At 44.9% G+C, this 12,888-nt stretch overlaps 1 protein-coding gene across 1 annotated transcript in view; it reads left to right on the top strand.

The window, feature by feature from the left end:
* Positions 1-8,418, top strand: part of LOC137535544 (oocyte zinc finger protein XlCOF7.1-like) — a 40,680-nt gene extending 32,262 nt beyond the window's left edge. Inside the window, exon 3 of the mRNA XM_068257377.1 lies at positions 6,202-8,418. Within this exon, the coding sequence (XP_068113478.1) occupies positions 6,202-7,304 (1,103 nt within the window). The 3' untranslated portion in view covers positions 7,305-8,418. The remainder of the gene's footprint in view (positions 1-6,201) is intronic.
* Positions 8,419-12,888: the final 4,470 nt, after the last annotated feature.

Here is a 12,888-nt window from a genome sequence, read left to right as displayed (position 1 = left end):
ATTCCCCGCTCAATCCCCTCGGGCGGACAATAGCGGGAAATTGAGCGGAAGCTGTGACAATCCAGCCCCGCGATCCCGTCGAGATCTGCTCCCGTTAGCGTACGCAGGAAGTACGGGTGCAGACGGACAACGAGACCAGTTGCTGGATCGTCGGAGGGAAGAAAGAAAAAGCGACAGAGCGTGCCAATCCCGTCTAATCTGATCCCGTTAGCATACGCAGGAAGTACGGTGAACAGACTGGCAATAAAGATTGGTCACGCAGTTGCCGACAATATGTAATGGGACAAACATCCACCAATCCCGTGTTACTAGGCCACTGTTGCCATGCAGGTCTCATGCACTAGAGACTGCTGGAGGCAAATTCACTGTGTGCGTAGTAAACGGTTAAGATTGGTTGGAGGTGCCCATACAATTCTGATTGTATGTACAATCTATAAACTAAAAAAATATCGATTTCGCGCTGGAAATCGGGTAAATACACTGCCACCACTGCCTGATTGAGGAGCAGGCAGTCTCCAACTAGGGTGAAGAGACCCCAACGCTATCATAATACGGTAGCCAGCCCAATCACGTTCGACATGCTCCAGTCACCGTTCGGGGAATAGTCACTTCCGACGGCTTAAAGACTGTGAGCAATGTGACGTTAAAGAAAGGTTGCTGGGTCCCTATATGATGCAATCTCGAATTGTATTTACAATCGAGAAACAAAAGTTATCGATTTTGCACAGGAAATCTGGTACTAGCTAATCCTAGAAGGAAGAAACGGTTATTTACAACCTAGCTAGCAAATCAACAATTTATAAGCAAATCATAAAACAATGTGGTAGTATGCCTGACTCTTCAGAGGGCAGATTCGTTATAGCAGCAATCAGATGACCAGAAAAGGCACAAGACTGAACGATAAAAATTGTTAGTTTATTTCTAAACTACAAAGACTAAACAAGAAAAGTAGTTCCCTCAAACACCGCACCACTCAGCAATAAATAGTAAATTCATCATCTTTATTCAAATTTAGACATAAAATCACTTAAAAACAATTGGAAGCCATACAACAAAAAAATAATATATATATAAAGTATAAATGAGTATTAAGCATATAATATATGGGTGCTAATCATTAACACTGTCCATAGAACACGATAATACTGGTAAGGTGCAGTAGTAAAGAGATTAAATGCTACTGATGAAATAAAATGCACAAAGCCAGGCAATCTGAACAACCACGTGATAATTTGAAAGTGACTGTGCAAAGAGAAGCCCCCAAAGGGGTAAAGAACAACAAGGAATGTAAAGTGCAGAGTGCAGGAATAGGAACAGCGTAACCACGCTGGACAATAATGTGCAAAGAAGCATGAACAAGTGTTAAGTGCAAAGAAGACAGCGTGCCCGCTGACCAGTCAGCTAAACTTACCAGGGGAAAATCAAAAAGGACAGATAAGGCATGGCGTCCAAGGACGTGCCGTCGCGATTCGCCGCTCTCCGGAATGTGGCGGCTTCTACCGGGCATAAACTTAGCTCACTGGTCAGCATTTTATTTCATCAGTAGCATTTAATCTCTTTACTACTGCACCTTACCAGTATTATCGTGTTCTATGGACAGTGTTAATGATTAGCACCCATATATTATATGCTTAATACTCATTTATACTTTATATATATATATATATATATTATTTTTTTGTTGTATGGCTTCCAATTGTTTTTAAGTGATTTTATGTCTAAATTTGAATAAAGATGATGAATTTACTATTTATTGCTGAGTGGTGCGGTGTTTGAGGGAACTACTTTTCTTGTTTAGTCTTGGTATAATATTTCGAGTTCCTTACTGCACACTCAATATTCAGTACTTTATTGTATTATTGTGTGGTTGATGGTGCTTGCCCAGTTTTGTGGTTATTTCTAAACTACATACACACAGCTTATTTTAGAACAGATTGATTTGACAGAGAGAAGAGGTGAAAAGAAACAGAATGTCCGAATATACAGTTCAAATACCGTTATTGGTAGTCCATGCGGCAATCAAAGTCCAGAATGGCCGATTGTCATGCGGCCTTTGTGAGAAAGTCCCAAAATGGCGGTTTTGCCATGCGGCCAGAGGCCTTGTGAGAAATCCAATGGAGATTTTGCGCCAGTGTCCCGCTGGCTGCCCAGATGTTATGAGGCCAGGATTTCAGGTAAAATGGACCAAGAGCTTTCTCGGCTCTCTGTGGTTATAGCCCTCACTCCAGCAAGGAGGGGTTAGGGGGCGTGGATCACACACCTCTTTGGAACAGGAGATCTGCCCGCCCCTCACATGAACACAAAAATATAGCTGAGTCATGATAGGTGTGCTAATCTTCAAACCATACAGGTTATGTTAAATCTGATAACATTTTCAGGTTGATCAGAATTTAATGATAACAATGATATCAAACTTGGGGGGTTTAGAGTGAACGGTGACCCCAAAATATCTCTGCTTTGGCAGGGCTTACCTTTAATTCGGAAGCATCCAATTGTGTGGTTTGTCCCAAATTTCATAATAAGTGGGTTCTAGAGGCTGTTGCCTATTTGGAAAGTCATCTTTATGACAAAAGATGGATTTCATATTTGTGAGATCACAGAAAGGTCAGCTGGGAGATGGATTCTCTTTGATCCTTCAGCTGAGGTAATCCTGGGAGAACCCCCTGGTGTGTTTGGTTCCTACCCGTCTGGGGGAAGGGGTGGTTTATTAGCTTCTGTCCATCTAATCTCTGATGGATGAGCTATAACCTTTCCAGGGATGCTGGGGGAACCGCTTTTAACACAGAGGTGAGAAGAGCTGTAATTAGAAGCTACCAAAGAGCCAGGGTTTGCTAGCAGCCAGAGAGTAAGAGAAAAAAAAGTGTATTTTAAACCAACAAATGTCAGTTTGGTTGGTTTGCGAAGAAACTGGCGTTCGTAACTCCATGACGCATTCGATATGTCATATCGACGGCGTCACAGAAGCGCCCGCGGGGATGAGCGGGAATCGATCCGGGCGGCCGCGGGGATGCGGCGGGAGTCGATCCAGCGGCTGATCGAGCTGCCAGATCGCTTCGTGTATGCCCAGCATTAGTCCTCAGAACTGAATATAATTGAAAATCTGTGGTGTGAGTTAGAGAGAACTGTCCATGCTCAGAAGCCATCAAACCTGAATAAACTAGAGATGCTTAGTAAAGAGGCATGGTCCAAAATACCTTCAACCAGAATCCAGACTCTCATTGGAACCTACAGGAAACGTTTACAGGCTGTAATTTCTGCAAAGAAAGATCTACTAAATATTGATTTCATTTCTTTTTTGTGCTGCCCAAATGTATGCACCTGCCTAATTTTGTTTAAACAATTATTGTGCACTTTCTGTAAATCCAATAACCTTCATTTCACTTCTCAAATATCACTGTGTGTGTGTCTCCTATATGATATATTTTAACTGACATTTCTTACCGTAACAACCAATGATTTATACAGGAAAATCATGACGATTAACAACGTTGCCCGAACTTTCGCATCCCACTTTAGTTAACACAGATGGCAGTTGTAGCTCAAAGCGTCTATTGAGCTGTATTTTTCCTCTGAGTGGTTAAATTTATTTATTGTGTTAAAGTGGATCCGAGGTGAACTTTTACTCATTGCATAATTGTGTACCTTTCCTATTGTTTATAGGGCATTCCTCAAGCCAAATGCTTTTTTTGTTTTAATACTCTAATTCCCTATAAACTTAACAAGCCACGCCCACAGGTTTTCAGAGAGCCTTGGTAGTAGCAAGGGCTCATGGGAGCTCAGTCTAAGCAGGAGGAGGGGGAGGTGTTACTAGCCATTGATTTCAGAGGCAGAGAGGAGGAGGGGGGATTAGGCTGAGTGATGGAGATGCAGATAAGCTTACCTGTGTGTAATGTTTACAAACATGGCTGCTGTCATTTTATCACAGGAAGAAATAATCATATTCTGTTGAAGATGTTTGCTGTGTTAACTATCTAAACTTTAGATAAGATATATATAGACAAGTTACTTGTTATAGTTAGTTTTTAACCCGGACCCGCTTTAATATTACCTCAGAGCAACTAAATAGGTGTGTTTTACCTCACAGTGTTGGTATTTTTTTTTCGTGCTGAGGGAATTTTTACCACAGAGCGATTAAAATGTCTCTATAAACTAACAGGAAGAAAGCCAAAATTGCATTTGCATTGTAGGTACCTGTGGACTCTCCTTGATGAGGACAAACTTACTTTACTTTAGTAAGAAAAATATAATTATAAAATGATTTTAATCATACACATACTTCAATATTTAAAGGATACCCGAAGTGACGTGTGACATGATGAGATAGACATGTGTCTGTACAGTGCCAAGCACACAGATTACTAGGCTGTGGTCCTTTTTTTTCTTTCTCTGCCTGAAAGAGTTAAATATCAGGTATGTAAGTGGCTGACTCAGTCCTGACTCAGACAGGAAGTGACTATAGTGTGACCCTCACTGATAAGAAATTCCAACTATAAAACACTTTCCTAGCAGAAAATGGCTTCTGAGAGCAAGAGAGCGGTAAAAAGGGGAATTTCTTATCAGTGAGGGTCACACTGTAGTCACTCCCTGTCTGAGTCAGGACTGAGTCAGCCACTTACATACCTGATGTTTAACTCTTTCAGGCAGAGAAAGAAAAAAAAGGAACACAGCCTAGGTATATGTGTGCTAGGCACTGTACATACACATGTCTATCATCATGTCACATGTCACCTTGGGTATCCTTTAATCCTTAATCTTGTTATGAAGACAATGCAAATGTCTTTGAAACAATTCTTACAATTAGAATCTAAAGCTGGCCATACAGTAGGCCGATTCCCGCCAGATCGACAGCAGATTCGATCACTGGGATCGAATCTGCTGTCACATCGTTCCCGCAACACGCCGAATTTCGATCCATTTCGGCCGATGCCGTCGATCGCTCCGTGCGGAAAATTACCGTCGATCGCCCGCGGGTAGGGAGCGCGTCGCTAGCGGCGTTCGAGTACCCGACGACCGACGCAATAGAGCCCGCATACATTACCTGCTCCGCCGGCACGACTACCCCCGGTCACCGCTGCTCCGTCTCCGCGCTGGTCTGGTCTCCGGGTCCGGCATGCTTCACTTCTTCTAGCCCAGTAATCATCAAAGGTCCGCACCATCCAATGTTCAAGTTTCAAGTTTCTTTATTTATAGCTCTTGTAAAAAGACATGACTAAAAACAAATCTGCATGATGATGACGCACAGGCGTTTTGATACTTCTTTCTCAAATCATTGCAGCATCTGACAATTCATTACACACCACACACATCTTATATAGGTCTCGAGAGGACCTGATGGAAGACTTACAATTTGCATATTCATGAGTGAACTCTACCATAGGCTGTGAACACTATCTTTAGATTTTCATAAACAAATCATTAGGCATAATTAAAAACCAGTTTCCAACTTCAATTCACATTTCAAACATTTAAAACCACTCTCCAATGTCTCATTTACTGTTTTTAGCTCCACGGGAGAGAAATTGTCATATTGTGGGACACTCAACCAATCACCAGTACGCCTACAACGTCCGCCTAAGACTACATAGATGCGCAATAAAATACGCATATACGCGTACGTCATATTCAATCATAATCATGCCTACAGCGTCCGCATGAAGACTGACGCGTCACATGCGTACATATGTACGCGTCCAGTCATAGCAAGCGTAAAAAAACGTCCGCAAAGCGACATTCAACGCATAAAAAACGCGTAAAAAACGCGCAAAAAATGCAAAAGGAACACGCAAGAAACGCGAAAAGACTTGATACCTTGGAACCCAAGGGGTTAAATCGTGAATACGATATTTGCAAACTTATTATGTAACGTATCTTGAGTTGAATGGATGGAGGTTTAGTTAGGAGATGGTTGTCATGTGTGGGGACAGTTTTCAACCAATGTGCCGGGTTTTTTTTGAACTTTACGGTTTTTTTGGAACTTTACGTTTTTTGATTACGCGTTCTTTTCGCGTTTCTTGCTTTCATTCGAACTTTCTCGACTTTCATTCGAATCGATCAGTTACATTGAATAAATGGGAAAATCGAATGTTTTTATTGTACCGTGTATGGGCACCATAACAATTATCAGCAGCTCACTGACCATCCCTAACTGTCCCTCCCCTCAGAATTATTTAATAGGAATTGATGATGTTTCTCTGTTTGCAGGTTGGAGTCCCGGCATCTGGAACCTCTCAGAGACTCATCTCCCTGTATCCACAGATTGTAACATGGGTGATTATGTCATTGGACAAGAGTCTTCTGCAGATATCCTGGGTGCCCCATACATTCCCACAGACTTGTCTTCCCTGTCTAACCCTATATGGTTTCATCCCCAGCACAGCTCTGCCCCTGCTGGAGGGCCTTATTTCTGTTCCACATGTGGAAAATGTTTTGTATTGAAATCACAGCTTGTTAGACATGAGAAATATCACACTATTAATAAGCCGTATTCCTGTTCTATGTGTGGAAAATGTTTTGTTTGGAGATCTCAACTTGTCATACATGAGCGATCCCACACTGGTGAGAAGCCCTTTTCATGTGCTGAGTGTGGAAGATGTTTTGGGAGTAAGTCAATCCTTGTCAATCATGAGAGATGTCACACTGGTGAGAAGCCCTTTTCATGTGCTGAGTGTGGGAAATGTTTTGGGATTAAATCAAACCTCATCATACATGAGAGGTCTCACACTGGGGAGAAGCCCTTTTCATGTACTGAGTGTGGGAAATGCTTTGGTAGTAAAGCACGTCTTGTCATACATGGGCGATCTCACACTGGGGAGAAACCCTTTTCATGCTCTGAGTGTGGGAAATGTTTTGGGAGTAAAGCACATCTTGTCCAACATGAGAGATCCCACACTGGCGAGAAGCCCTATTCATGTGCTGAGTGTGGGAGATGTTTTGGGAGTAAATCACAAATTATTGTACATGAGAGGTCTCACACTGGTGAGAAGCCTTACTCCTGTGCTGAGTGTGGGAAATGTTTTGCCCAGATAACAGCACTTATTTCACATAAGAGATCTCACACGGGTGAGAAGCCTTATTCATGTGCTGAGTGTGGGAAATGTTTTGTTCGAAAATCACAACTTGTTACTCATGAGAAATCTCACACTGGTGAGAAGCCCTTTCCTTGTGCTAAGTGTGGGAAAGGTTTTATAAGTAAATCTCATCTTGGCAGACATGAGAAATGTCACACTGGTAAGAAGCCTCATCCATGTGCTGGGTGTGGGAAATGTTTTCTGAGTAAATCACTGCTTGTTAGACATTCGTGTTGAGTCTAGGAAGTGCCTCGGCCATAAGAGTTCTTTGCCAATGTTTTTTTGCAGAGTTCACGTGATAACATTTTTTACACAGAATCTCCTGGACTGTTTCATGTTTCTCAACAGTGTATTGGTTTGTATTAAAGTTTCTGAACTTGGGTGACATGAGATAAATGTGGGTACCTATAGTATTAAGCCTAGTTAGCACTTGTCTGTATTTGCCTTTTTACATTTCCCATTGCAAAGGTTAATAAACCCTGGTGCTTTATATATAGAAATGAGGCAGGATCTGCAGTCTCATGCAGCCATGGCTCTCCTGAAGAGTAAATGGAAATCAAAACCCTTTTATCTGGCTCAACAAACACCCCTGATAACAAGAGTGCTGAAAAAATGTGTTTTGTTGGGAGCTAGATGAACCAGATTTTATGTCTCGCACAATTCAGACTCAGAATTCAACCCCCTTAAAGAGACACCGAAGTGAAAAAAAAATATGATATAGTGAATTGGTTGTGTACTATGAATAATTACTAGAAGATTAAAAAGTTTTCTGTTTTCTTTCCCATCGGAGGTGTGCATGGCTCCTTAATCGTAGCTCAGCTATGCGATCCCAGGCTCCCGCTGGTTATGTTGGTGGTTGTAGCGATCCATCCTTCTACTACATTTCACAGTAGGAAGCAGATGTTTGGTTATGACCACACATTTCTGCCTCTTCAGTCCTAAATGTATCTGGTTTGTCTAAATGAGCTTTTGCATACAACAAGTAACTCTGTGGTATGAATGACTAAATAGACACGCCTGTCTATGAAGTTCTGGGCATATCCCAAATACGGTTGTGTGGGCAGTAATCAGTATTAAGCAGCTACATGCATTAAAGTTAGCAAAAATTACAAGTGTAGCCAAACTTTTGCACGGATAGCTTTTTATAGTTAACCCTCCTGGCGGTTTAAAAAAATCCGCCAGGGGGCAGCAAAGTAGTGTTTTTAAAAAAAAAAAAATTTTTCATGTAGCGAGACAAAGTCTCGCTACATGATAGCCGCTGCTGAGCGGCATCCCCCCAGCCCCTCCGATCGCCGCCGGCGATCGGAGATCAGGAGATCCCGTTCAAAGAACGGGATCTCCTGGAGGGCTTCCCCCGTCGCCATGGCGACGGGCGGGATGACGTCACCGACGTCATCGACGTCGTGACGTCAAAGGGGACTCCGATCCACCCCACAGCGCTGCCTGGCACTGATTGGCCAGGCAGCGCACGGGGTCTGGGGGGGGGCGGCTGCGGCGCGACGGATAGCGGTGGATCGGCGGGTAGCGGCGGCGATCGGATGCTACACGCAGCTAGCAAAGTGCTAGCTGCGTGCAGCAAAAAAAAAAATTATGCAAATCGGCCCAGCGGGGTCTGAGCGGTGCCTCCCGGCGGCATAGCCCGTGCTCAGCACGGGCTTACCGCCAGGGAGGTTAAAGGATACCACAGCTGAAAAAAAAGATTGCTGCAGTGTGTGGGGAGTTAAAAGTACATAACATTATCTCCTCCTGCCCCCCTCCGTCTGCCGCCATTAGTGTAATATACATGCCGGTGCCCCGGCGACTCGTTGACCTTTTTCCCGGACATACTGCGCCCTGTGTGCGCAGTATGTCCTTCCCTCTTCACTTCTGGCCGGCGCATAGCGAGCGGCTCAGAAGCACACTGACCCGTCCGTCTACTCTGGGCTGGGTGTGAGCTCCATTACACCACGCGTCACATGATTAGCATGATTAGCATGTGACGCTTGGTGTAGTGGAACGCACACGCAGCCCAGCGGAGACAGAGGGGTCAGCGTACTTCTGAGCCGCTCGCTATGCGCTGGCCAGAGGTGAAGAAGGGAGGACATACTGCGCACACAGGGCGCAGTATGTCCGGGTGGGGGGAGGTCAATCAAGTCACCGGACACCGGGATCAATATTAGACTAATGGAGGCAGACGGGGGGGGGGGGGGGGGGCCAGGTGGAGACACTTTTTTTTTTTTTTTTTTCCTTTTTTTTTTTTTTTCCAGCTGTGGTATCCTTTAATGACTTAAACTAAATGCTGCTTCCCTAAAACCATGAAATATGAAAATATGATTTATTTATTTTTTGCAGAGGCAGCCGTGTAGAGGAGAAGCGGAGATGGCATCAGAGTGTCTTCTTTGAACTCTTGTAGAAGTTGTTAGGACAGGAAGAGGTGGGAATGTTACTGCCACGCAGTCTAGAGGAGGGCTAACTTTTTTTGCTGATGGATGGCCAGTCAGCCGGGGTGCTGGAAAGCCCAAGAAGGCCTCTTAATTAGCTCTCACTTCTTATCACTCTGTGTTGTGGCTGTGATTGCAAACTCTTTTTTTCCAGCTATGGCTGCGGTGATATTGTAAATAAGGGGGGGGGGGGAATCACTAGATATCAGGGAACTGTATAGAGGAAGGGGGGGGGCACTAGATATCAGGGAACTGTATAGAGGAAGGGGGGCACTAGACACCAGGGAACTGTATAGGGGACGGAAAGGGCCACTAGACATCAGGGAACTTTTTATAGAGCAGGGAGGGTGCCACTAGACACCAGTGAACTGTATAGGGGAAGGAGGAGGGCCACTAGACACCAGGGAACTGTATAGGGGAAGGGGGAGCACTAGACACCAGGGAACTGTATAGGGGACGGAAAGGGCCACTAGACATCAGGGAACTTTTTATAGAGCAGGGAGGGTGCCACTAGACACCAGTGAACTGTATAGGGGAAGGAGGAGGGCCACTAGACACCAGGGAACTGTATAGGGGAAGGGGGAGCACTAAGCATCAGGGAACTGTATAGGGGAAGGAGGGGACCACTAGACATCAGGGAACTTTATAAGAGAAGGAGTTGGCCACTAGACATTGAGGTTGGCCCACAACTTGGTCCCAGTGTTCAGTTTTTCCCACTTTGTATTTGAGTTTGGCGCCCATGCTATAGACAAATGTGGGAAGCTGTTGCTGGAAATGATTCTGTGTTATGTAACAATATAAATCCTATTAGAATGGAAATCTGATGTATCTCCAAGTGTCTCTCCTGTGAGTAAAGCTGCTAATAAAGTTATTCCTCTGGATAATGTGCTGAATATCAGCTGTATATTGTTCCCACAGTGTGACGTGTTTTGTTCCTCTGCATGGAATGTAAGATGTACTATTACCTGCATCAATCACATTTACTGTAATAATTACATTACATTGTTATAAATAATTAGGCCATTTTAAGCTCAGTCACTTCCCTTCACCTCCATCCACTCCACAAGATTCTGCCACAACACATCCATTCTTAAGCTGTTACAAGAACTAGATTTGTTTACCCAAATTTTGAATCTGGAGCTAATGACGTTTAAGATCCCAGACCAAGCCAGCAGATTTTTAGCTGAATCTTTAGGAGTTCAGCTCCAACCAAACCAAAATACAAAAACTAATTGGGAATTAAAGTGAACCCAAGGTGAGAGTTATATGGAGGCTGCCATATTTATTTCCTTTTAAGCAATACCAGTTGCCTGGCTGTTCTGCTGATCTTCTGCCTCTAATATTTTTAGCCATAGCCCCTGAACAAGCATGCAGCAGATCAGGTGTTTCTAACATTATTATCAGATCTGACAAGATTAGCTGCATGCTTGTTTCTGGTTTGATTCTGACATTACTGCAGCCAAATAGACCAGCAGGACAGCCCTGCAACTGGTATTGTTTAACAGGAAATAAATATGGCAGCCTCAATATCCCTCTTACCCCGGGTTCACTTTTTTTAAACTTCCAAAAATTCCTAATGATCTCTACTCGGTTATTATTCTGGGATTTACACCCCACTCTGGATACAGTTGGAGTCTTCTCTTATACAACCTTTGACTTGGTTGGGCATTCTTTGGTCTAGTCTTATGCTGGCTACACACCATGCGTTTTCCTGCTCGATCCGCGGGTCATCGGGATCGTTTTGACTATTTCCGACGTGCTCAATTCGGGCTTCGATCGTTCCTGCCATCGATTTGCATGTTAAGTATGCAAAATCGACCTTGCAGGAACGATAGAAGCCCGAATCGAGCACGTCGGAAATAGTCGAATCGATCCTGATCGACCCGCGGATCGAGTGGGACAACGCATGGTCTGTACCCAGCATTCAAAATATATTGTATTGTAGTAATTCTCCTTACACTGCTCACATCTTGAGATTGTAGAAGGCTAATAGATTTAAAGAGACTCTGAAGCTTTTTACCCTATATTCAACATGGGCATGTTTGCCCCAGCTAAAACGCTGCCATCCGGCGGCAGAACGAGGGGTCTTTACCCCCCAAATCCCCTCCTGCAAAATCCACAAGCAACGTGGTCGTGGATTTTGCTGCTCATGGAGGCAGAACTAATGGCTGTAGTTCTGCCTCTCAGCGTGTCTATCAGCCGGCGGATCTCCGCCTCTCCCCGCCCCTCTCAGTGAAGGAAGACTGAGAGGGGCGGGGAGAGGCAGAGATACGCGCTGATAGATGCGCTGAGAGGCAGGGCTGCGGCCTTTAGCCCTGCCTCAACAGGAAACACTCCCCGGGCACTACGGAGGGGATTTGGGGGGTAAAGAGACCCCTCGTTCTGCCGCGGGAGAGCGGCGTTTTAGTAGGGGCACACATGCCCCTGTTGAATATAGGGTAAAAAGTGATTTTTAATAACGCTTCAGAGTCTCTTTAACCTTCTGCCGCCCGCGTCACGCCAGTAGGCGTGGCCGCGGCGGCAGCCCCAGGACCGCCTAACGCCAATTGGCATAAAGTCCTGGGGCTCTGTTTTGCATCTCATGCTTGGAGGGCGGAGCTCCGCCCCGCCTTCAGTCTCCGAGCAGCTATTGCCGCTCGGGAGACTGTTAGACGGCGATCACGCCGTCTATTTACTAGGTGCAGCGCTGCGATGAACAGCAGCGCTGCACTAGGGACAGCTGTGTGACACGGCTGTCCCCATGGGGGACAAGAGAGCGATCGGCTCTCATAGGCAGAAGCCTATGACAGCCGATCGCCGTAATTGGCCGGCTGTGGGGAGGGAGGGAGCGAGGGAGGGAAGGGAATTAAAGGAAGAGGTTTTTTTTTTTTTTAAAAGTGACAACATAAATATTTATTAAAAAAAAATAAACATGGGGGGAGCGATCAGACCCAAAACCAACAGAGAGCTCTGTTGGTGGGGAGAAAAGGGGGGGGGGGAATCACTTGTGTGCTGAGTTGTGCGGCCCTGCAGCTTGGCCTTAAAGCTGCAGTGGCCAATTTTGCTAAAAATGGCCTGGTCACTAGGGGGGTTTAGCCATGCAGTCCTCAAGTGGTTAAAGGGAATGTCCAAGCAAAATAAAAAAATGAGTTTCACTTACCTGGGGCTTCTACCAGCCCCATGCAGCCATCCTGTGCCCTCGTAGTCACTCACTGCTGCTCCAGTCCCCCGCTGGCAGCTTGCCGACCTCGGAGGTCATTGGGACGCATTGCGTACATTTTTACGCATTCCCGCTAGTGCAGGAACATTAACACATACATTTTTACGCATTACTGGTTCAATGCGTAAAAATGTATGCATTGAACCAGTAACGCGTAAAAATGTATGTGTTAATGTTCCTGCGCCAGCGGGAATGCGTAAAA

This window comes from Hyperolius riggenbachi, chromosome 10 (genome assembly GCF_040937935.1).
Source record: "Hyperolius riggenbachi isolate aHypRig1 chromosome 10, aHypRig1.pri, whole genome shotgun sequence".
NCBI lineage: Eukaryota > Metazoa > Chordata > Amphibia > Anura > Hyperoliidae > Hyperolius > Hyperolius riggenbachi.
Note: the sequence above shows the minus strand (reverse complement) of the source record. Positions and strands in the feature narration are given on the sequence as shown.